The following is a 23,679-nucleotide window of genomic DNA, read 5'->3' as shown; positions in this document are numbered from 1 at the left end:
AATGACTGAATAGCTACATTAAATTTGTATTTTTTAATAAAGTGTTTATTTAAACTATACTTTACTATAAGGCAGAGAAATCCAGTTCATTTACAATTAACTTCCATCAACTCAAAATAAAAAACAAACACAAAAATAAAATCATATTTTAAAATTCTAAAATATAACTTCACTAACTAAACTAACTTACTAACTAAACCATCTACGTCCATGTATTAATTTATTAATAAATAATATTATTAATTAACCATATCAATTTTTATTAATAGCCTTACTGTAATGATGACCTATTTCTAAACAGATGTTAACTTTAAATAAAATAAAATTTACAGTTTAGCCTAAATTTAAGAAAGAAAATTTCGAGAACCTTTGGATTTTTCTTTTATTGTTGCCATTATTATTTTTAATAAATGCTACAAGTTGTGATTGGAAAACACTAATCGCTAATAGGCCTTTATAAAGGGTCATGTGCGCGCGCATGCACACACACACACACTCTATTGGCGCTTGTCTTTCTTCCTCCAGCTTCCCAGTTTAGGGGTGTGTGTATATCTGTGTGTGTGTGATAGATGTGTGTGACGTGGCCCGTCACTCCAGCCAATCACTGCCAGAGTTGAGGATAATATTAAGGGAAAGTTGGACGGGAAGACTGAGGCCGTCTCTCTCTCACACTCCCTCTCTCTCACTCTCTCACTCACCCATTCACTCTATCTCTCTTTTCCTTTTCTTTTTTTTTTTAATTTACTTCCATCGCAGTTTCGCGTGGCGAGGTTTTCTCTCCGCGCGCAGGAAAGGAGCGCGAGGAGAACCAACCTTAGAGCTTATAGACCTTTCTGTTGTTTTAGCATCTCCAAAAAAACAACAACGAGGCTTTAAAAGCACGAGAAGTTCCCGTCGCTGCTCGCTGGACTGGATTTTACCACCCACTCGAGGGAAGGAATAGTTTTGTGAGCTTTCTTCTGAGGTGTTTTCCACGCGTCCTTTAGGCGACCATCCGAGCGAGCGAGCTCTGGGATCCACGAGTCTACATATGGTCTGGCTGAGGGACGCACTTGGACATAGCCTAAGGTGAGTGGATGGTTTATACAGGCACCGATTACGCGGATTACCTTCCCTTACTTTACGCATATCTGCTGCGGTAAACAGGTGTATCTAGAGGGAGCGATGGTTCTTCAACGCCAATGGCTGTTGATGGCAGTCTTTCCTAGACTCGACCGTCTACACGTGAGCAACAAATACTCGCTGTTATTGAAACACTTTCCGGTTGAAAATTAAACTTCAGGTTAGTAAAGTGATACAAAAATATCTTCTAACAAAAATCAAAAAGCATTATAAATCTCCAGTGATGTGAAGAACATCGCCTGAACCATTTCTGTTTAGTTTACAACGTCATTTAAAAGGAAATCAGCCAGTACTCGGGCGTAACGAGGCTACAAACGCCGTTCACGATCACAAACTGCCAAACTGATCTATCACATCAGCTATACAACCAAACAGCCACTCAGAACAATGCTCAAAAACCCCCCTGCTTCAAATTCTAACTGTATTTTATTCAGTTCTTACATTTAGCGACTACAGTGGACTACATCACCCATTAATAACCAGCATGCACCTATATGCACCTTCGTGGGGCTTTCATTAGTTTAACAGTAGAAGGAACAGGAACAGTAGAAATTGAGTGGTGCAAATTGAGACTCGTAAACTTTGGCTCTAAATGCAGATTACACGGTTCATAAACGCTGTCACAACTGCAGCACGTCAGGTTATTGGGATAATTCAAAGCCTACACCTATTAGCAGGACTTAATATACAGCTTAGGAGATACTTTAACACATTAAACAATATGCATATATATATATATATGTTATAAGCTTAATAATAGTATTAAAATACCTTGTTATTTATATATATATATATATATATATATATATATATATATATATATATATATGTACTCGAAGTACATTTAGCAAATATATATATGTAGTATATATGTATATATAAATACAGTGCACAATAGAATATATAGTACACAACGCGAGGGCACAAAATGTACTTTCACTATATATATATATATATATGTGTGTGTGTATATATATATATATATATATATATATATATATATATAGTGAGAGTATATATAATACATACATATATTATTTAACCATAATCTACCGCAATATAACTCAACACCCACACCTCTCCACGTAATTCCACACCTCAAATCAGTTAAACCAGTCCCGGATGATAATCTCCAGAATGCAAAGGTGAGGATGATTAAAACCCATTAGTCCAGCACCACCACAGCCCTCACTCCTCTTTTTTACAGCCTAATGAAATGGAATAATGTGTGACTTTGCTCCTTTTTGGATAAATGGACAGCGATCATGGCGCCTGGAGTTATAGGCAAGGTGCCATTGCCCACCAGGAGGAAGAAAAGAGAGAGAGAGAGAGAGAGAGAGAGAGAGAGAGAGAGACAGAGAGGAAGAGAGAGAAAGAGAGAGGGAGAGAGAGATGTTTGGCAGTCCCCCTCCCCCAAAAAACAGTCACTGCATGTGTAACAGCGAGCACTCGCCAACTCTACAATTACAGCAAACTGAGACGATAAAGCTCCTTTCACACATTGACCCCCTTTTCCCTTCACCATATAAATTACTGGCGTTTAGTTATATTTCCTAGTCTCTCTCTCTCTCTCTCTCTCTCTCTTTCGTTCTCTCTCTCTCTCGCGCTTTCTCCAAACATGACGTCAGATGTATTCACTCCAGTCCCCTCCCCTTATCATTTTTTTCCCTTCTGAAAAACTTTAGAGAGGGGGGCGCCCTGAGAGCGTTTTGCCTGAGGGAAAATAGCGACAAGATTAGGGTCTTTTTCTTTTTTTTTATTCCAGTGCCAAGCTGCTAATCCCAGTTGGGCTAATTGATAGAGGCGCTTTCTCCAGAACATCCATGGAAGCCTCCAAACAACTAAGCAAATATTTGATTTTGACGCTTCTAAACCCAAAAACAAGAGTTTCATCTTTGAACGAGGGCTTGAGCTCAGAGAGTTAAGAGCTGTATTGGAAGGAGAAGAACCCCCAGCTGAAACTCAAGAGGTGCGCTGGATCAACAACAGGTCATCACAATAAATATAACCAGCTCTGTCGAGGGAGGGTGGAACGAGAACACCTCACCAAATAGACGTGGTGTTGGGAATGCCATGCCCTTACAAATACACGTGCTTCCAATCTGTACTCTGGAGCACATTTTGGTTCGTGGAGCGTGAGTTTGAAGAACCTAGGAGGTTCTTCACCCTCACGTGAAGATGTTAAAGTTTCTTTAGGCCTTTGAAGGGTTCCTCGCGCGCACACGTCTCATCTCTGTTACAAATATAGTTATTTATGAAAGTGAATCTGAACCATTTTAAGCACCTTTATGTTTCAGAGAAGAAACTAAAGGTCATGCTAATGTTTTTAATGCTTTAATTCACATCAAAGGCAAATAAACACTCTTTTAAAGGATGTTAGGTAAATAAACAAACATGAAACAAAGTAAGTAAAAATATAAAACCTTTAGATGGCCGTTAGCAAAATGCACGAGGACGCAAACTACTCTACACAGTGCTCAGGGGAAGCGTACTGGGATATATAAGCGCGTGCATAAGCAGGGTTGCAGGCCTGGCCTGACAGTAGGGCAGCTCATTATCGGCCTCCCCATTCACACGGGCTTTGAGCGCGAGGAGCTGCTCGGCAGAGTCGTTTGTCTCCTCCTTTGTGTCTTATATTGGGGAATGCAATGGTTGTCAGAGCTCTTATTCACTTTTCCCCATAGTTTATTGATGAGCTCTGACTTTTCTTTTTTTTCCAGCACTTTTCACACGTCAGAGCCCAAGTCAAGTGTACACACACACACACACACACACGCAAACACACTCACACACAACTTCATTTGTGCTGCAAAACATTTCACCCCCTCCCTTCCAACTCTCTCTCTCTCTATTTAGACTACCCCACCATGCCACTCTCTCTCTCTCTCTCTCTCTCTCTCTCTCTCTCTCACAAACACACACTCCCTCCCTCCCGACTCCATTTCACACACCCCGACCCGGAATCTATTCCTTTCCAACAAATGAGTGGGACAGGCCTGAGCTGGGAGAGGGGCTCGGGGTGCATGCATCCCCAAACAGAGGCGCCGAGGGGTTGCTTTGGGGTTTACCGAGCTGTGCACTAATGCCCAAGCAATCAGCACATGTAGTTTGGAGTGTCTGGCCATGCTGGTAAAGGCCTAATGATATTTTTATTTACGCTCGCGCTCTCGCCCCACCTCGCCACCCCCTCCCCAACTCCCTCGACATCTCCAACTTTCTTTTTTTTATGTTGCCTTTAACATAATGGCTTATAAATAGTAAAGGTTTTGAAGTAGAGTCGTGGTTAAAGGGGCGGCACGTGAATGAAAAAAACAAACAAACAAACAAACAAACAAAATAACAGAATTATGATGAATAATAAAAAATAAATAAATATCATATTGAAATGGTTGCAAATTAAGTAACAACAGCGATGTAAACACGTGACCATCGAGCAAAGTATATGGTGGGTCCAAATATCAGGTATAACCTACATAAGTTACTTTTAGAGTAGATAACAATACACGTAATAATTAATAACAATCAATTATTGTATAACCAAAACTTTACAGAGGAAGTAAAATTGTAAAAAAAAATTTTTTAATATTTCATTTCAAGTCATTTTAGAGCATTTTATTGTCCCATTCATCAAATGTTGACACAATTCTGATAATGTCAAAAATGATTTCGTTGTCGCGTGACAGCGGCGATATAAATATCCAAATACAGAAATATTGGTTCATTTTACGTCTTTAAAACAAAGCTAAAACTAGCAGTGAACAATCCCAACACCGTGGAGCCCAAACGCTTGAAGTTAGAGCTCCTTCCTGGCTCTCTACACACTTTTATTCGCGCACTATTTCATTTTTCACCTTTCCCACGGCGGAGCCCCCCACCTTCCAACAGCGCGCGGAAAGAAAAAAAAACGAGCAGCGAACAGAGTAGGAAAGAGAGAGAGAGAGAGAGAGAGAGAGAGAGAGCGAGAGAGAGAGTGTGTGAGAGAGTGAAAGGAGAGAGAGAGAGAGAGAGAGAGAGGGCAGCATTTCAGCATTTGCATGTGTGCATTAGTGTGATTTAGTGGAGTTGGAGGCGCAGGGCTCTTGCTGGACCCCTGGATCCCCGCGTGCGTTTGCCCGGGCTGTGCTGGTGCGGGAGTTTTTTTGGGGGGTGGGAGGGGTGGGGTGGGGGTGCAGGAGGAAGTAGTGTTTGGCTGGGAGATGATGAGATGATGACAGAGGTCAGAAGAGGAGTGGAAGGGAGGCACGGAGCAGGAGAACACGCATTAATGCACGAGGAGCACCATCGCCAGCCAACATAGGTGCTCCATCTTCTCTTTTCCATCGCTCCCAAGTCTCTCTCTCTCTCTCTCTCTCTCTCTCTCTCTTTCGTTCATCCATTTTTATTGCCAATCTCTTTCCCTTCCTTCCCGCAGGGATTTCTTTTTCCTCCTCGACGGCATTTGGAAACTATAAAGGACAACACAAACTATTCCAAGGGAGCTTTTTTATCTGTTTATTTGGGAAGGAAGACGCGCTAACGAGGAGTCCGACGCCGCGCACACTCAAAAATGCCGCAAAAAGGTGAGTTTAAGACACGTTTCCTCTCTGTCTGTGCACTTGTTGTGTAGGGAAGCGTCAGGGCTGCTGTAAGAGTGCGCAACACTGCCTCACCCCTCCGTTTACACTCCCTAGAACGAAGCGTACTTAGTAAAACTGCGTCTAACAAGAGAACGCGGTGTTTTGGTGTTTTGGAGATAGAAAGCTAGAATAAAGGGAGCAGAAATCTGTCAGAGTAGGTCTGATATCCTCGAGCGTCCTCGAACTTCTTTGCTTTGAAACTAGTGTACGTTTTAGGATGTTTCAGAAGACCACATATATTATCTATTATATTATATTTATTGCCCCCTCTTTTATTATCCAGCGAGGCGTTTTTTTGTGTTTAGTCCAAACGTTATTTATGACAGAAAAAAGTCTTAGCAAGGCCAAAAGCACGATTGGTGGACGCAGTGGTAGCGACCCAGCCACACACACACTCTCTCTCTCTCTCACACACACATACACCACACACACACCGTGAAAAATCACCGTGACCTTGATTTGGTCTTACTTTTAATTTTAAAAACAACTAAGACAAGTGCGTTACAGTTCATTAATTTAATAAAAACGTAAATCGACACATTTGTGTTTGAGGCCTTGAGAGCAATAAAAAACAGCGATTTAGCTGCAAATCGCACGTGAATATTTCCAATAAATGTACATTTTAAAATGATTTTTAAAAACGCAATTTAATCGTATTTTTTTTGTAAAACGTGTTTCTTTATTTTGTAGTAAATAATGCTCGCATTAGTTCATAACCAAACGTTTTACTTTTCATTATAGTTGAATATATTAATCTAATGAATTTAATTATGACTAAGCACATTTGTTTAAAAAAACGCAAATAAATAAAAAATAACTTGTTCACTCTACCGTCATGACCCAGTGCTTCAGGCTTATAGTTGCACTTCAGGGATGTTGTTATTTCTAAAACAAAAAAAAACAAAAACAAAAAAAAAACGCTATTTCTGTGCGTGTGAACGCGCTGCTCCTAAACCCCCTAAAGCCTTGAGTAAGCGCGTTTAATTAAGGGGCTTGACGTTGCACATTAGAGCGCGTAAAATGCAGATTAGGGCCCGCCATTAAAACACATCATTAGCTACAGAGCGGTGTGCAAGACCCGCATCACCCAGAGCAGCAGAGATCGCAAAAAAACAACCAAAATTCACCAAAAGTTGTTTGACTTTTTAAAAAACGGAAATTTAAAAACGCTTAAGCGCAGTTTTGTAAATTTAAATCACGTCAAATACATTTTTTAATTTTAAAGTAACACAACCCAAACTAAGGATAAAAGTGGTTGTCTGTTTTTTTTTTGTTTTTTTTTACTCCAAATCCCCTACAAAAATGCGCGGGAACGCGCATTATGAAAAACGTGCACGCGCACAGGCTTTGCCTGAACTGTATACATTAGCCTATTTGTGAACGCGTACTGTAAATACGCGCACACAGCCCATCTACTTTAAAAGGGGATACAAAAAGAACGTGGAGGGGGTACAGAAAAAGAAAGAGAGAGAGAGAAGGAGAAAGACAGGGAGAGAGAGAAAATCAAAGCTGTGACTATTTCTTCAATGGCCTCCTTTTCCTGAAATGAACTGAATGGGCTCTTTAATGCAATTGTCTTTTACCAATTGAGCGCCCCACTGCGCTGTTGTAGCCAGCCCCTAACGACACATACCAGCAACACAATTACATCCGAGTACTTAGAACCAGAAATTACTTTTCAATTTCGTGCAAAAAAACAAAACAAAAAAAATCAAACCAGTTTGGGAGGGAATGGGCAGTGGGTCATGGCCAGATCTGGCTGGGTTGTTAGGGATAAGGGGGTGAGCTGAGATGGGATTTGTGTGTATATGTGTATGTGTGGGGTTGGGGTGGGTTTGTAGAAGAGGTGGGGGGGGGGGGGGGCTTCCCTTCAGCTCTCTTTGTATCTTCTCAGAGTTGTTGGTACGTTTAGTTGGAAGCTGTGTAGCTAGTTAGGGAGCCCCGGGTTTTACTCTCTGGGTTTTGGTGTCGAGGCAGAATAGGAGGCATTGTTCCAATCCAGCGGCCTTTGTTTGGTGGCCTTCACCCCCTCCTGCCTTCACTTTTACGGAGCAGCCAGGCGAGGTAGACAGCGTGTGGCACCACAAGAGTGGATCTGAAGTGCAGAAAAAGAGTAGCCTAGCCCCCCTCCTTCTGTCCTCCAACTTCAACCCCAACCTCAGTCCCAGTCCCAAAGCCAACCCTAACCCCAGTCCCAGTCGCAGCTCCAAAGCCAACTCTGAAAACCCTTCAGAAAACCCCACACCTTTGAAAATGAAGGTGCTACAAAGAGTTCTTGGTGCAGTTCTTGGTGCAGTTCCACAGAAGAACCGTTTTGCATCCATCCAGAAGCATCAGAACATTGATCTCCACGTATTTAAACTTTTCAAATGTGGAACAAAAACGTGGTTCTTCTATGGTATCGCTCAAAAACCCCGTTAGTTTTAGAGCGCAGATGTTCTTCTCTTCTGAAGGCCATAAAAAAGTGTTTACAAGGTCACCAACCAACCCAACGTAACCCCAAATCCACCCCTAAACCCATGCACGAGCCCCACTTGACCAGCAGTTTGTAGGTGCAATGCAATGACAACCTAATCCTGGGTAGAGGAGGTGTACTAATAAAATCTTTTGCTTTGTCCTAGGGAATTATTAACTAGTGTGACGCAGATGAGTCTATAAATTGTTTTAAGCGGACAGTCAACATTTTCCAGGCAAGTTTAACCCGCTGGATATCTAAAACTAGTAGTACTGTGCTCTCCACTTGTGTTTTGCTGTTGCAGTAACTCAACTCATTCAGAGCACATGCACAAACCCTGCACTGATATTTGCCCGTAACGTTTCTGCACACATAGCAAGAGCTAAACAGTAAACACTCAAATGCAATACATTTTACTGGCGAACAGATGAAGCTATATGAAAACTGACCATGCCTGTTGTTTCTTTATGACTAATAGAGTACTATAACCGGACCACGTGGGAGTCTGGTGTAGCTTCCATGATGCAAAACAGTAAGTGGAGTTTTTCCTTTCTTACTTTCACTCTCATTATATTTTCCCTCCCAGTGTGTTTTGACGTGAACGTGGTGTTGTGTATGGCTGTATGCGTGTGTGTGTGTGTGTGTGTGTGTGTGTGCGTGTGTGTAGTGTGACAGGCGTCTAGCCAGACAGCAGACGTTTGTTTTTGGTGTGTTAGCCGAGCCAGCTTCACTGAGGCCCGTCAGAGGTGCCGGGGTGTGGCAGGCGTCAAACTTTTGTTGACAGTCATTCATAAAGCTCAATTCAGATCAGGCAGGAGAGCCCAGTAAAGACCCCAGCACATATTAATCCATGTGTTAGTCTGACGTCTTATTATTAGTGTTTATTTGAAAAGTTTAGCGTTTGATCAAGTGACATATTTCTGTAATAAATCACATATAAAATATACAAATATATTTATAATGCGCAATTGAGCATGCAATTATATAAATGCATAATTATGCTTTAGCATGTGCAAAGGTGTGTCTCTGTAGAGAATGTACTTTTCTAAACTTACAATATTAACCATACATGTCATTTGACCAGGTGTTTTAGTTCTTAATTTTGTAATAATTTCCCAAAATGTAATAAATCCCACAAATATAACAGTACTTTTCAGAATTCACAATTCATTCAAAATGTGTACAACTGCATAAATATCTTACAAATGATCAACCAGATAATCCAATAATAAAGCTACTCAGTATTGGTATAGATGGTAAGCTATTACAGGGTTGGGAAAATATTACAACATTAAAAACTACAGGGGTGCCTTAACTTTAGCAGGAGACCTTAGCGAGAATGAACTGTGTGTTGACTTGCTATTAAATTGCGCTCATGTTAGCAGACACTAGCTCAGAGCACCTAATGCATCAGCTGGACAGAAATGGACATCTGATAAATCTGATATCCCGCACTGAAGGGCTGTAAACTGAGAATAAACACTTATGCTGCCTGACATGCCTCCATATCTGTGTGAGAGAGGGGAGAGAGAAAAAAACACAGCACATATGTCACGAACTGATTGTTTAATTAATGGGCTGCATATGGAGAGATCAGACGTTGTGAAGATATGATTATCAGTATCATCTCCTTGGCAGGATAACAATAAACCAGACATATTTTTTCTCTTAATGCTGGACAAGAGGTGTATGACATCTGTAACGAAGGTGTGTTGAATGTTATCCTATCATTTATACCCCCTTTTTTATATTTACATTTTTTCCCCAACGTGCTAGATCTGTAACATCCTCATACACTAACATGGAGAGTCTTGTTTTTGTTGGGCTTTTGTTTACCTTCACTGTAAATCAACATCTTTAAGGCAGCTTCATTTCATCATCTGGGTTAGTTGAAGTGCGGAAGGACAGATAAATAGGCCTACTACAAATACATTTATACATATATATTATATACACATATTTTATATGCGTGCAGCCATGCAAAAAAAAAAAAAAAAAAAAAAAAAAATATATATATATATATATATATATTCACATTTACGTATAATATTTTAAACAGTAATTTATTAAGTTGCCAGGCCAAAATAGATATGGAGATATAAAAATGGACAGACAGATTTATATCTATCTATATATAATTGGAATTCTATAACATGTATGTATATATTATTTCACAATACTGTCAGGTCTTAGAGTCATTACAGCTATGTATTGTGTTCGCTTTTACATTTATTTATTCCTTTAAACCAGCATTATTTATGAATGCATTATTTCCGAAGTGAAATCGTGAAATCGAGTCGCGGCTATACTCGCCCGTGTTCCCGTGCATATTTATCTGCCGTGCGGATAGCTTATCACAAGGCCCCGCGCTTTAAAGGTCACGGCTGGGTCTCCAGGCTTTTATGGTAATAATGCTCCTGAGTGTATATTTCCAAATTGACACCATATGTCTCTCTGCTCATTGATTACACGTAGAATACAAGGCGCGTAATTATTGCCACTGGGGACTCATAATGATTAAGACTTCACCTTTGGAGAGAAAGTTGGATTTTATGTCCTAATCTGTGCACTGGCACGGTCAAATGACTTCATTTTTTTTCAGAGGGGGGTGGGCACAAGGGACGTATGGTCCCAAAGCCAATAAATCTTCAATATGCTTATCCTCGCTGACCTCTCTCGGAGCAAAATAGAGGGACAATTGATTTACTCTAATCCTGAATTAAGCTCCCAAAACTAGATGGCGAGGGACTTTTCCCCTTTTCACGTTATACTTTTTATATTGCTGGTAATAAGACGTACTTACATTACTAGCGCGTGTCATAAAAAAAAAATATATATATATATTTAAGATTAAAATCAACCCATCATCATGTATACAAAAACAACAACAGCTACACGTTTACCACGCTTTATGTCTAAAAATGTGCACGTGCATGCAATATTGCTCAGGCTGATTTAAATTTCACCTTGTTTCCTTGTTTATTTTTCACTGCGGGCGCGCGCCACCGCTCCCCCAGTGTGTAAATATAGGTTTTGTTTTGTTTTTTTTTAGTTTTTTTTAAGTGTCACTTTTAATATACTATAAAGCTAAACCAAGCCAAGCGCGTCCTCGTGAACGTGCCCATGCCCAAGCCCGTGCCCGTTCCCGCTCCACCGCAGCCCCTCGGGCTACCTTAAAAACTCAAGCCCCCCCTCCACCACCCCCTCGAAGGCTAAATGAGAGTCGAGCCCAACAGAGTCTGAGCTCTATCCAAATGCGGACAGAAAGGCTCGTTTTTATCATGCTACCATTTGTCGTGGCGATGCGGGGTTCACGAGCAGAGCCGTGACAGGAAGTGACATGGCCTGCCACGAGCGCTCGGGCTCATCTTTTCAATTAGCCTTCCGTGCATGATCCGGGGCGACTTCCGCCCATTTCCAGAAATTAAGCTCAAACTTGACGTGCAGCTAGCTTTATTTTAAAGACAAATGTCAGGCAGGCTCATCATAGTTTTTTTCTTCTCCTTCCTCCCCTTCTTCTATATTTGGAGCTTATTTATTGCTAAGGAGCTCGTGCTCTTGGACTCCATTTAACGGGAGGGCTTCGCTGGGAAGGGGTCTTAGAAAAGGGAAGCCACCGCCGCGACCGAGCCGAGTCTACTTTCTCTGGGTGTTCTGTTTTTTGAGGGGGGATTGAGTTCAGGTTTGGTGCTTTTGCTCTTCATCTCTTCACCTCTTCATTAGGGGGGCTTTTTCTTTTCTTTCCTCTTCTTGTTCTTTTTCTTTTTTTTTTTTTCTTTTTTTTTTTTTTTGCTTGGGTGGTGTGGGTGTATGGGTGATGTTGTTGGAAAGCTTGCAAGTTGGACTGGCTGGTTCCTGGTGTGTGAGTGGTGTTTGATGCGATTTAAACTTGCAGGGTAAGGCTGTGGGCAGCGTTTAAGAAGCATTTACTATATAAACGCAAATGCCAACAAATAGCATTAACTCTGGGCTCTGATCCGGGATAAGGCGCGCTGCTATGATGCGCAGCACTAAATTAGGGTTCAGGCTGGAGATGCTGTTGTTTTTTGTAGTTTAAAAGTGCTGTACATTGTGTATGGATAGTGACAACAATAGCAAACCTGTCTCAGCTGTCACGGAAAAACGCTGTATCTCTAAAAATTCAATTTTACAAAACAACGAAAAATTTTCGTTTTAATTTTCAACGCAAATCAATGGGAACGATTTGTTTTCCAATGCATTTGGAGCATTTTAATAGTCGGTTCCTTTTCTGAAATGTAGACACCCTATAAAAAACACTTCTCAGATTTAAAGGCAGTTACAAACGTAAAAAATGGAACAAGGTTTTTGCGTGACAGTTTAATCTCCTGACTCGTGGAAGGATCTCATTTGGAGCCGTTTACAGGAATGCTGTTACTCAGGCTGTGGTGCATGCATGCCACTTCTTTTCGTTGCACAGAGAGCTTTGCACTGACAGTTTATCCAACTCTAATATCAAACGCAACTCGCAACTTTGAGTGCTGTCGTTTTTATTTGGGGTGTTTTTTTTTTTAATGAGATTGTGCGCGTGCCGACCGGCTGTGCAGTAACCTGGACGTTTTGCTCTTGTCCCGGTCCAGGTCACAGTGGGGTGAACCAGCTCGGCGGTGTGTTCGTGAACGGCAGACCGCTGCCTGACTCAACCAGACAGAAGATAGTGGAGCTCGCGCACAGCGGAGCACGACCGTGCGACATATCCCGGATCCTGCAGGTCAGTGCATAAAGCATTGGATTAAAATTAAGATTGCTATCATTCCTTTTTTATTAATATTGATAGTGCATGTAAGTACTGTTGTCACATCTTTTGGCCGCGTGCATGCTCAGTCTAACGCGTCCAAGCTCAAGCTAACGCACAAACCAAAAAAACAAAAACAAAACAAACAAATAACTTAAATATTTGCGTTTTTAAAAAATGCAATTAATTTGTTTTCATTTTTGCATTAGTTTTATTTAAGTCATGCATCAAATTCTAATGAGAAAGAAAATCTCTAATGCACATTAAAAAAAACTGAATAATTAGTTAACCTTTATTCGGTTTTGCTTTGTATCGTTTATGCAAATGTTTGCTTTATAGAAACGTTCCAGCCTGTGCTTCGTTTCCAGACTGCTTTTATTTATGACTTGTGTTAACATACACCTTTTTTCCTCATTTATGGGAACAAGCAAGTGGAGTGTCACTATCCACTGTGGAAATCTATAAACAGAGCTTTTTTTTTTTTTTTTTTTTTTTTTTTTTTTTTTTTTAACTTAAAGACTCAAATTGCAAAAAAAAAAAAAATAATTGCAACAAAATTGCAATTGGCAAATCATGTGGGCAACCATGCCCTCTGGTTCCCTACAAACCAAAGCTTTTTACAGAAACAGAACGAAGCTTGCATACAGAGTTTCTCGTACCACTGAAGGTATATATTTCTTGTGTTATAGACCCAAGCTGATGCAAAAGTCCAAGTGCTGGACAATGAAAACGTAAGCTTATCATTGTTTGGACGCTTTAAACATAACATTCCACGCGCGTTTGAAATTAATGTCATGCGATGTTTTCTCTGTGTGTCTTTTTGTTTTCCTTTGGCTTGCTGTTCAGGTGTCCAACGGCTGCGTGAGTAAGATCTTGGGCAGGTATTATGAGACGGGCTCCATCAGACCGCGCGCCATCGGAGGCAGCAAACCGCGCGTAGCCACTCCGGAGGTGGTCGGCAAAATTGCCCAGTTTAAGAGGGAGTGCCCGTCCATCTTCGCGTGGGAGATCCGGGACAGACTGCTGTCAGAGGGCATCTGCACCAACGACAACATCCCGAGCGTGAGTGCAAAAGGCGAGGGCAGTGCGCAGTGCGCAGCGCGCGCGTATTCCTGGGTGGGCATGAGTGGCATGACTGCGAGCAGCCTCTGCAGCCTCTGCTTGAACACGACCTTGAATTGTCCAAAATCGACCCGTTTCCAGCGACACCAGAGCTGCGGGCGTGCTCGCCTGTTTACTGATTGATTGATTCATTTATTGGTGTATTTCTAAGCAGTCCGATGCAGCGCCACTCTGGAATCGCGCGCCTGCTCAGGCCTTTTCTCAAAGCCCCGAGAAATGCCCTATTTCTGCTGATACTGAAACGTGCTTGAGCAACGCGATGCCATCCCTTGTCTTCTCTCTCTCTCGTCTTTCAGGTGTCATCCATAAACAGAGTGCTGCGCAACCTGGCGAGCGAAAAGCAACAGATGGGCGCAGATGGCATGTATGAGAAGCTGAGGATGCTGAACGGACAGACGGGGACATGGGGCACCCGGCCGGGCTGGTACCCCGGAACCTCCGTGCCAGGACAGCCCAATCAAGGTAGGACGGGCTGAGCTTCTCTGAAAGAAATAAGTGGCGTCTGAGTGCTTCGTTAAGATGGGTATAGGGAGAGTGCATTATTATTTATATTATTATTATTTTGCATTATATTATGCATTATTATTAATATTATTATTATTATTAATATTATTATTATTATTATTATTATTATAAGTAGCAACAGTCGTAATATTCACAAAGTAGTTTTAGGGTTACTGCCACTACTGCAATGTTAATGAATAATGTATGATTAATAAATAATATTTGCTATAATTGTTGGGTGTAATCTCAATTAACAGTAAAAGTGATGAGATTTTATATTTTTTATAACCAATTAGTTACATAATATTAGATGTTATAGTTATAGTTATACACTATTTATAAACTGCTCTCTACAGATCTAGATATATCAGTTTATACTATAATGGCAAACATCCCCTTGTTCTTTAGAAACAAACAAACAAAAAAATTAATAATAATAATGATCAATCCATGGATTAATATTAATCAAAGATGGCATACAGATAGATTGTATTATTACTGGTATTAGTAGCAGTATCACAAATTAATACTACTATTACTGCCACTGTTAGAACAGTTGTATTACTGTATAATACCAATAATAAAAGATTATATAACATATATCATATATGATCAATATAATAAATACAAAACTGAATTAACAATAAAGAGATTATAACACATGTATTCATATATTTTGCTATTACACTGTCTAATGTTATGACAAATTAGATACATCATATTATATGCTGTTACATAGACTGTAGAACTCCTTTTATGACTGATCTCTGTACTTCAGAGCCAAATAATCAATAATATTTATCAGTACAAATCAATCAACCTGTTGGTAGTCCGATTTCACTGGGGCAGAGATTGAGTTTAAAAGATTGAGTCTTCACTTCCAAATTCGTGACGGGGTGGTGTTTTCATTCTGCATTTGATCAGTTTGGCATATTGTCATCTTGTCCACCCCCCTCCACCCCCCCAACCTCCCTTCCAAATTCCAACCCCCCCCCCCCCAATCCACTACCACCCCCAGCTGCCTGTATTGGGAGGAGGGGGGCATAAAAAGCAGCGCGGATATCTGTACAAAAGGATGTTTCTGTCACGCGTTAGAATTTGTTATGGGAACAGTGCTGTGGCTGTGTAATTGCTCATTAGAGAGCGTTTTGTATCTCATTAAGGCGACATGAATGAGCGTCTAGCTGCAGAGAGACAGCAGCTGCAGAAATGCTCCCAGCTCCCCCTCATCACCAATTACACATGTCACTTTATAAGAGCACTGCGTGCACAGCGCGGGACGGACACCAGAAACATCCGCAGAATGCTCTTTGCTTTGCGTCTAATATCTGCCTATTAAACCCTTGACCCCTTCACAACAACGGCCAGCAATTAGCACCTGCCTACAAAAAGTCCTATAAGCCTATTTCTAAAAGCTGGGGAGTTTTAGGCGACAGTGCGTTTTGATAGACACAGCAAACACTGTAATTTAACCTTATTAGCACTTCAAGATACTTTAGCTACATGTTGCATAGCCTAATCCTGGTATGGTGAGTGGAGTTCCTGCATTAGTCTACAGCCCAGACCTTAATTTCAGTTGTGGCCAGAACTTTTATAAAGTTAAAAATCAAAATGCACAATACTGTGTAGAAGTTTTAGGCAGCATAAGACATTCGTTAAAGCCGTTTCTCTCATCAATAAGACAGTTTTTACTGTAGAAGCTCCAGATCTCATCAGAGCAGATAAAGCAGGTGAACATAAATCCAGTAAGAGGGAGAAACAAGAGCTTCTCATTCTGAAGAAAGAAAGTAGTGAGATCTTGTCGGTGAGCTAGTCTGAAGAACAGAGCTGGCTCGGTTCCTCCAGGGTTCTCCTGGACGCCCCCCAGTCCAGCCAGCACAGCGTGGAGGATGTGTTCAACTCCATCATCATCATCAGCAGCAGCAGCAGCTCACCTGATTTACCATCATTAAGCCCTGATTTACCACCAAACCAGGTGTTGATCTGAGCAGAACTCTAAATAATACTAGACTCCATGAGAGAGGAGAACTTTGAGAGGAAATGTTCTAATGATGAACACAGTGATGAGATGAGAACCTCCACCACTTTCTGTAGGAGTGATATTATTAGAGTTTATTATTATTATTTTAATATCAGTGTTTTACTGACCAGATAAGCTGCTCTTCTTTATAATTTATACAGGTGTGAAAACTTTTGCACTGTACTGTATATAAATCAGTGGGTGTTACAGGGCTGATTTTAAAATCCATACCTCACAAAGTTATTATAAACCTGCCAGCAGCCAAGGCATGTTTGGTGTGTGGAGTTTGCCTCTGTACTTCTGCACTGGAGCTATGAGGCTAATATAATAGAGCACACTACTTGCTCCAGTGTAAACCCATCTTAGTCGATGGTCTTTCTCTGAGCTACAACCAAACTTCCCCTTGAAAGGTCTATAACAACTGGTGTTGGTAAAATTCTTGAGGTTGCAGGGTTCGTTTTAAAGTGGGTCTATATCCCTTAACACATTTCCTCTGCGGGCACATTTCTATTTTTATATGAGTAAAAGGACGAAAGGAAGGAGTCCACCCCCCCCCTCCACCCCCCACCCTCTCTCTCTCTCTCCATACACACACACACACACACACATGCAGGGCAGGGCGAGGTCCCTGAGGAGGACAAACATGGTCTCAATCTGATGACTGTCACGTCAACACTGAATAAAACAGTGGATTCATCTGGACTGACAGCAGCCTAAAAGAGAGACAACTCAGTCTTAATGAGTGGACTTCAAGCGCTCTCTCTCGCTCTCGCTCTCTCTCTCATTGACCAGTCAGAGCCTGCTTATTCCTGCCCCCAACCCCCTCTCTTTTTCCCCCTCCTCTGCTTTAAAGCTTGGACGACTCGCCGTCTATAGGACTTCTTTTTTTTCCAAACGTGTTGTTTTATAGAGGTCCTCGCATGTTTGGACCCGGTCCTGAGTCGCACTTGTTTTATTTGTCACTTTTATTTGTCTGCACTCTGCTTCACCCGCTCCTATGGAGGGGTGATTTTATTCTCCCACAGGCAAGGGACCAATCCAGCAAGAGTTTTTTAAGGACTGATGATAGGAATAAGACAGATTAACAACACTTTTAAGATCTAATCTCAGACTTTACAGGGTGTAACAGGGTGGTAAATAAGTAGACTGCTCCATTTATATACGGAAATCAAATAATTTTTAACAGGTTAAAATAGGAGAGAAGGAGGGAAGTGAGGGAAAATAATAGTACATAGTCCTTCATAGTATATAAATACATAGTATCATTTAGAATATATACACAATAATATTCAAACCTACAATCTATTAATTCTTTAAGCCCCAGGTTTTTTTACTCAGCTATTAATCCTGAAGCAGAAATTGCTGAGAATTATTTGGCAATTGTTTGGTTTAGCATTGCTTGTGGTGTCCTGCAGGGTTCAATCCTAGGGCCTATTACACTAATGCTATTATGGCAGCAATATGCAGCTGGTTTGGGAGTAAAGAACTTAAGTGTTGGCTTACATAATCTAAGTGTCTAAAGGGTTAAAATGTATATCTAAGTATATAGATATACACGTTTCTACTTATACAGGCAATTATAGCCTGTTTAGTTACAAAAAAACAATTGTATCTACCATATTAGGTATTAATTATAATTTATTTACTACTGTTACTATATAAATGTAATTGTATATATGACTACATCAAAAATTGTAATTATGATGATTCTGTTTAGAGCAGAACCTTTATTATGACCTTATGTGAGCATTATTATGGATAACTGTCCATTCTGGCCCATTTTTCCAGTCTTTTTCGCACTAATGCTAGCTCAAGTCAAGTCAAAATACGAGTGCAGTAAAAGTGCGCAGTTCAGCCATGACCTCTACGGCAATAGCGCTCAAGATGAAGGTTTTAATTGAGCGCAACGATGTTACACCAGTTTGCACCGACGCAGCAGGTTAAAGCATATCGACTCCCAGTCGGCTCCCCTGTCCCCTTTTCACTCCCTAACAACACTCGGCTCACTGAGAGTGTTTCATTCACAGTGCTTTTCTTCTTGCGCTGCCTATAGAAGGCATAAATCCTATGTGAGGGCTGAACGGGGCAGCCTCGGGGACAGTGATTAATGATGGTCGTGCATAAAGGTTAACACACACTGAGCTGAAAAGGTCTGTTGACTGAAATCCTCGTGCTACAATGAGGGCCGCTGCAAGGCTCGCGAGAATCCTTTTGTGGCCTCCCTTCAATTGTGTCTTCACACTTCTAGCCATGAAAGTTTGCCATCCCTCCCCAGAGCGAGTGTTTTAACACTGGCTAACTCTCCGGGCATTGTGTGCCTGTGAAAGCATCCCCTTCCATTCAAGGATTGGAGCTGGCCACCTCAATGGGCCTTCAAACGGCCATATGGTTCGGAGCCATAGGCTGCATGGAGGAAGCTCAGTGATGGCAATGAGAGAAGCTGAAGTTTTAAAACATTTCATTGGGCTAAGGTGACCATTTTTTTTGTCACCAGCCCATAAACACCCCCACCCGATCTCCTCCCCTCCGCAGACTTGAAAAATGTTGGTGCTAAAAGCTCTGAAGCTGCAGCACATATTTTCCCACATGAGCTGTTTAGCTTTTTTTCAGTGGAGCTATAAAATTGACTTGTTGTGTTCGTGTCACTTCTACACTACTACACAATTCTACACTATTTTATTGACACAGACACAATAATAAAAAAAAACTTTAGCAGGACTTTTTATGTAGCTTGTTGCATCTGGATCACTGTCCTAAGTAAATCATGTATCTCCAAAGCTGTAACTTTACAGGACATTCCTAATGTATGTTAATGCACCATCATGTTTTTTTTTTTGGATGTTTCCATTAATCACAAACTGTAGACACAATGTAAAGGTCAGCTGGTGTACTCAAATGATGTAAAAAAAAACTATTAAAATAATACAATCATTAAAATAAGATAATATAAAATGTATTTGCATGGTTTTGATATTACAGTGGTATGACTGTAGATATGACAGTAATGCTGTTTTCAACTATTCTTAAAAATGCTTTAAAAAAACACTGATAATACATACAGTGATAATCAACTGATAGCAAGTATTTAAACCAGTTTTATTGAAATAAATAAATCAATAAAAATGATTCATTCAAAGTGCTCAAGCTAAAAAAAACTATTCTTATTTTAGATTTCCACATTTAAAATGGATTGACTTATACTTTTACTAGTTATAATCAATTAAGTGGTTTAAATGAACCAGGACAGATATACACTCACATTCCCATTTATAGAATTTGGCTGATGCTCTTATTCAGAGTGATTTACATTAGAATCATGGTACACAGGCAGCAAAATGTAGAGTTAGGAGTTCTACTTGTATGGATGGGGAATTGCACCCTAGCCCGCCATGGGGAAGACAACGTTGTTGCCCACTACATCAGAGCAAATGAATTATTTTAATCAACAATGAAACAATGAATATTTTACATCAATCCACCCCCCCCAACCCTCAACTTTTCAACATCAACTCCTTTACTGACACAAATGACCAGCAAACTTCTGCATATGTCATCAAATCCAACAGAAACGTCCAAAAGGTCTCAATCTGTCCTTGCTTTCCTTCCTTTGACAGATGGCTGCCAGCAGTCAGACGGAGGCGCCGAGAACACCAACTCCATCAGCTCAAACGGGGAGGACTCTGAGGAGGCCCAGATGAGACTGCAGCTGAAGAGGAAACTGCAGAGGAATCGCACATCTTTCACACAGGAACAGATAGAAGCACTAGAAAAAGGTGAGCAAAGCCAGAGATGAGTCCTATATGTGCAGACTGATGGAGCAGAATACAGTGTAGTGTTCATACTCAGTAATTAACGAAGTTCTGGCATTATGGTGGTGTTTCAGAGTTTGAAAGAACGCACTATCCAGACGTTTTCGCCCGAGAGAGACTCGCTGCGAAAATCGACCTACCCGAGGCCAGAATACAGGTGAGCCGTCCGCACTCATTATACACGTCTAACGACTTCTAATAGCGAATGACGTCAACGGCATCTAACGACTTCCGATCACCGTTGTTTTTGCAGGTGTGGTTCTCAAACAGAAGGGCGAAGTGGAGGCGAGAGGAAAAGCTACGAAATCAAAGACGACAAGCCAACAACTCCACCAGTCACATACCCATCAGTAGCAGTTTCAGCACAAGCGTCTATCAGCCAATCCCTCAGCCAACCACGCCAGGTACAGCACTGAGCAAATGAATGAATAAAAAAGCATACCTCATTAACAGCACTGTGTGTGTGAGAGAGTGTGTGTGAGTGTGTGTGATGTTGACACCATAATATGTTGACCCAAACCTCTCTCTGCTTGTCATTTCAATAGTGTCCTTCACTTCAGGCTCCATGCTGGGACGGTCAGACACAGCCCTCACGAACACATACAGTGCCCTACCGCCAATGCCAAGCTTCACCATGGCCAACAACCTGCCTATGCAAGTACGTGTCTCGCTGTGTTCCAGTGCACCACACATAACACGGCTGGTTCAAACGTTCAGCGTGAAGTGAGGATTAATAGTCCGAGTGGAGTAATCGCTCTTAATTGCAGACTTACGCAACTTCCATTTCATTCTCAGGTGTGTGTGTGTGTGTGTGATCGTGTTGTATCTGATGAACTGAGGCATGAGTGTTGCTGACATCTGCCCATCTCTCTCAACCCCCCTCTCCACAGGCAAGCCAGACCTCGTCCTACTCCTGCATGCTACCAACCAGTCCTTCAGTCAATGGGCGGAGCTATGACACATACACACCCCCTCACATGCAGGCACATATGAACAGCCAGTCGATGGCCACCTCGGGCACAACCTCAACGGGTAAGCTTTTCCTCTACTAACCCCCCCCCCCCTTCTCTACAGCACCACCACTGCCACCTTCTACTCCCAGAGAGGAAAAAAAAGCAATTCAGAGTCAGAGAAGTAGGCTGCCATCAATAATGCATTGCGGGTGGGAACACCAGTAAAAATGCTGTTACTATGGGAATACTTGTTTCATTTCCGTAGCTGACCTATTTAATACATAGTGGTGGATGGTGTGAAGGAGCACGCTGCTCTGTGAAGTTCTCTGTATAATCTGTGCAATATTATTTGTGAAAAATTGTAGAATAATAAAACAGCAGTACAAAATTATAGTAAATAATAAAATATTAATACAAAAATATAGCATAATAACAGTCATTCTGGTCCATTTCTATAGGTCAGTTCACAATCAACTGCCCATACCATGTAAATGACAATAGGTGTTTTCTAATAATGCAAAAATAAAATAATGTATTGCCATGATGTCAAGAAATATTTTTCCTAAATGTAATGTGAATTAATTTAATATTTTGTTTCACATAATTTTGCTCCATTTTTAATTGGTGTACTTATTATGAAATGTCCCCAAAATTAAAAAGAAGAGCTGCAATTTCCAACATTATACAATTCAACAATATCATTTATTTAATTTAAAAAAAAAAGGTTCTGTAGTAATGTGAAATTTGCTGTAATGACAAAAAGAAAGGTTTTCAGAAGGTTCTAGACTTGCTTTAGAAAATTGACCAAATAGTCACTACAGTGTCACCTTGTTTGTCACCAGTGGCACCACCTTAAGCTAGGGACCATAACTGTACTATATTGCTTAGGAATATTTTCTTAGGTTGCATTACTCCCATACACCTTATCTAAACTCCAAATAATTAATTTAGACGTTTAAAAAATTGTAGCAAAACTTCATGACGAATGGACCAATAGAAATGCTCCAAAATGACTTATATATAAATAAAATCTTTTACATTGACTTCCATTAAAAGCTTAGGGTGTTTTTCCAGCTCCTATAAAGTTTGCCTGTTTTTAGACACAAGGCTTTGATTAATATGCTCCCGTCCCCTGACAAAGTGAATGTACTGCGCCTCTATGGTACACATTAGGACATTAAGGCCCGTGTTTTACCTTTTTCGGGGACATTTATATTGATTGTACTTTCACAAGCAAAAACGTTCCCTTTATTCCGGACAGTCTAGAACGCTCATTCCGGGTTTTTTTATTCAGGCGGGTTACGCAGGGTCTGAGTGTGCTCGAACAGTGAGGTGGAACGCTGTCCCTCATTATTCCTTTTATTTGTTTTGTACTGCAGGTCTAATCTCGCCCGGAGTGTCTGTACCGGTACAAGTGCCAGGCAGCGAACCGGACATGTCCCAGTACTGGCCCAGATTACAGTGAAGGGAGCAGGGGGGAGGAGTGCAGCGGGGGAGTGGAGCAGAGCCTCCTGGCCTCCCTCTCAGCTGCGAGGCAAAGCTCTTCATCAGTATTTCACCACACAAGGAAGAAGGGAGTCTAAAAAGGACCCGCGTTTCTTCTTTTGTACTGGGATAGTGCCACTTCTCTAGCGTTCCTTGGACACAAAGACTTGAAGAAGAATCGAAAGAGAACGGACTCGATGTAAAGTGCCCTGTGTTATATCGTTAAATAAGAAAAAAAAGAAGAAAAAAAAACAACAAAAAAGAAAAAAAGGAAGAAAAATCTGTTTTCAGTTTCCAGTCATTTTGATGTATTTGTAAATGGCCAATTGTATGTTATGACATATAAAAAAATGAACAGCTGTGGATGGACTGTCAAACCAAGTTGGTCTTGCATCTGTGGAAGGAACAACATTCATGCAAGCTTTTCTGCCATGCTTCTTTCGTTTCATTATTGGTTGATATCAAGAACTTCTGACCGTCTTTGTAAAGATTGTGGACCTGTAGTAACAAAAAAAAGAAGAAAAAAAAAAAGAAAACAGTTTTGTTTCAAGGCAATCATGACTACACACAGTTTACAAGAAGCCAACTCATTTGTTTGTTTCCAAAGCTTGCTGGCAGAAAAAAAACAGTATATGTGGAACGCTTTGAATGCTGAATCGGAAATGAAAAAAAAAGAAAAGGAAAAAAAAACAACCTTTTGGTAACTTTGGTAAAAAACGGTAGATTGTGTCTTCGATATAATTCAATTTTGTTTATGTCGAAATGTAAGTATTTGTCTTCCCTAGAAGTCTCCCAGAACAATTTCTATAATAAAATAAATTTCATTTATAATTATCTGAA

The 23,679-nt window shown here is 40.8% G+C and overlaps 1 protein-coding gene across 7 annotated transcripts; it reads left to right on the top strand.

Annotated features, from left to right (window-relative positions):
• Window positions 1-705: 705 nt before the first annotated feature.
• Window positions 706-23,679, top strand: pax6a (paired box 6a). 7 transcript variants are annotated; one of them, XM_072663587.1, is made up of 15 exons: window positions 5,318-5,419; window positions 5,534-5,681; window positions 8,360-8,428; window positions 8,672-8,725; window positions 9,877-9,900; window positions 12,792-12,922; window positions 13,636-13,677; window positions 13,793-14,008; window positions 14,365-14,530; window positions 20,207-20,365; window positions 20,476-20,558; window positions 20,655-20,805; window positions 20,947-21,059; window positions 21,292-21,433; window positions 22,734-23,679. In XM_072663587.1, exons 4-15 carry the CDS (start codon window positions 8,713-8,715, stop codon window positions 22,817-22,819), a joined length of 1,326 nt encoding a protein of 441 aa, XP_072519688.1. In that variant the 5' UTR covers window positions 5,318-5,419; window positions 5,534-5,681; window positions 8,360-8,428; window positions 8,672-8,712; the 3' UTR covers window positions 22,820-23,679. The 7 variants fall into 7 exon arrangements, with proteins under 7 accessions (XP_072519685.1, XP_072519688.1, XP_072519683.1 ...); XM_072663584.1 differs by lacking the exons at window positions 5,318-5,419; window positions 8,360-8,428 and adding an exon at window positions 706-1,068; XM_072663582.1 differs by lacking the exon at window positions 8,360-8,428.

Source organism: Salminus brasiliensis, chromosome 19 (genome assembly GCF_030463535.1).
Source record: "Salminus brasiliensis chromosome 19, fSalBra1.hap2, whole genome shotgun sequence".
In the NCBI taxonomy this organism is placed as follows: domain Eukaryota; kingdom Metazoa; phylum Chordata; class Actinopteri; order Characiformes; family Bryconidae; genus Salminus; species Salminus brasiliensis.
The sequence above is the reverse complement of the archived record's forward strand: the minus strand, read 5'-3'. Positions and strand labels throughout refer to the sequence as shown.

Coding starts and splice junctions, on each gene's coding strand:
- pax6a (XM_072663584.1), top strand. Junction 20,366..20,475: donor GATAGAAGCACTAGAAAAAG/GTGAGCAAAGCC, acceptor GTGGTGTTTCAG/AGTTTGAAAGAACGCACTAT. Junction 20,559..20,654: donor TACCCGAGGCCAGAATACAG/GTGAGCCGTCCG, acceptor TTGTTTTTGCAG/GTGTGGTTCTCAAACAGAAG.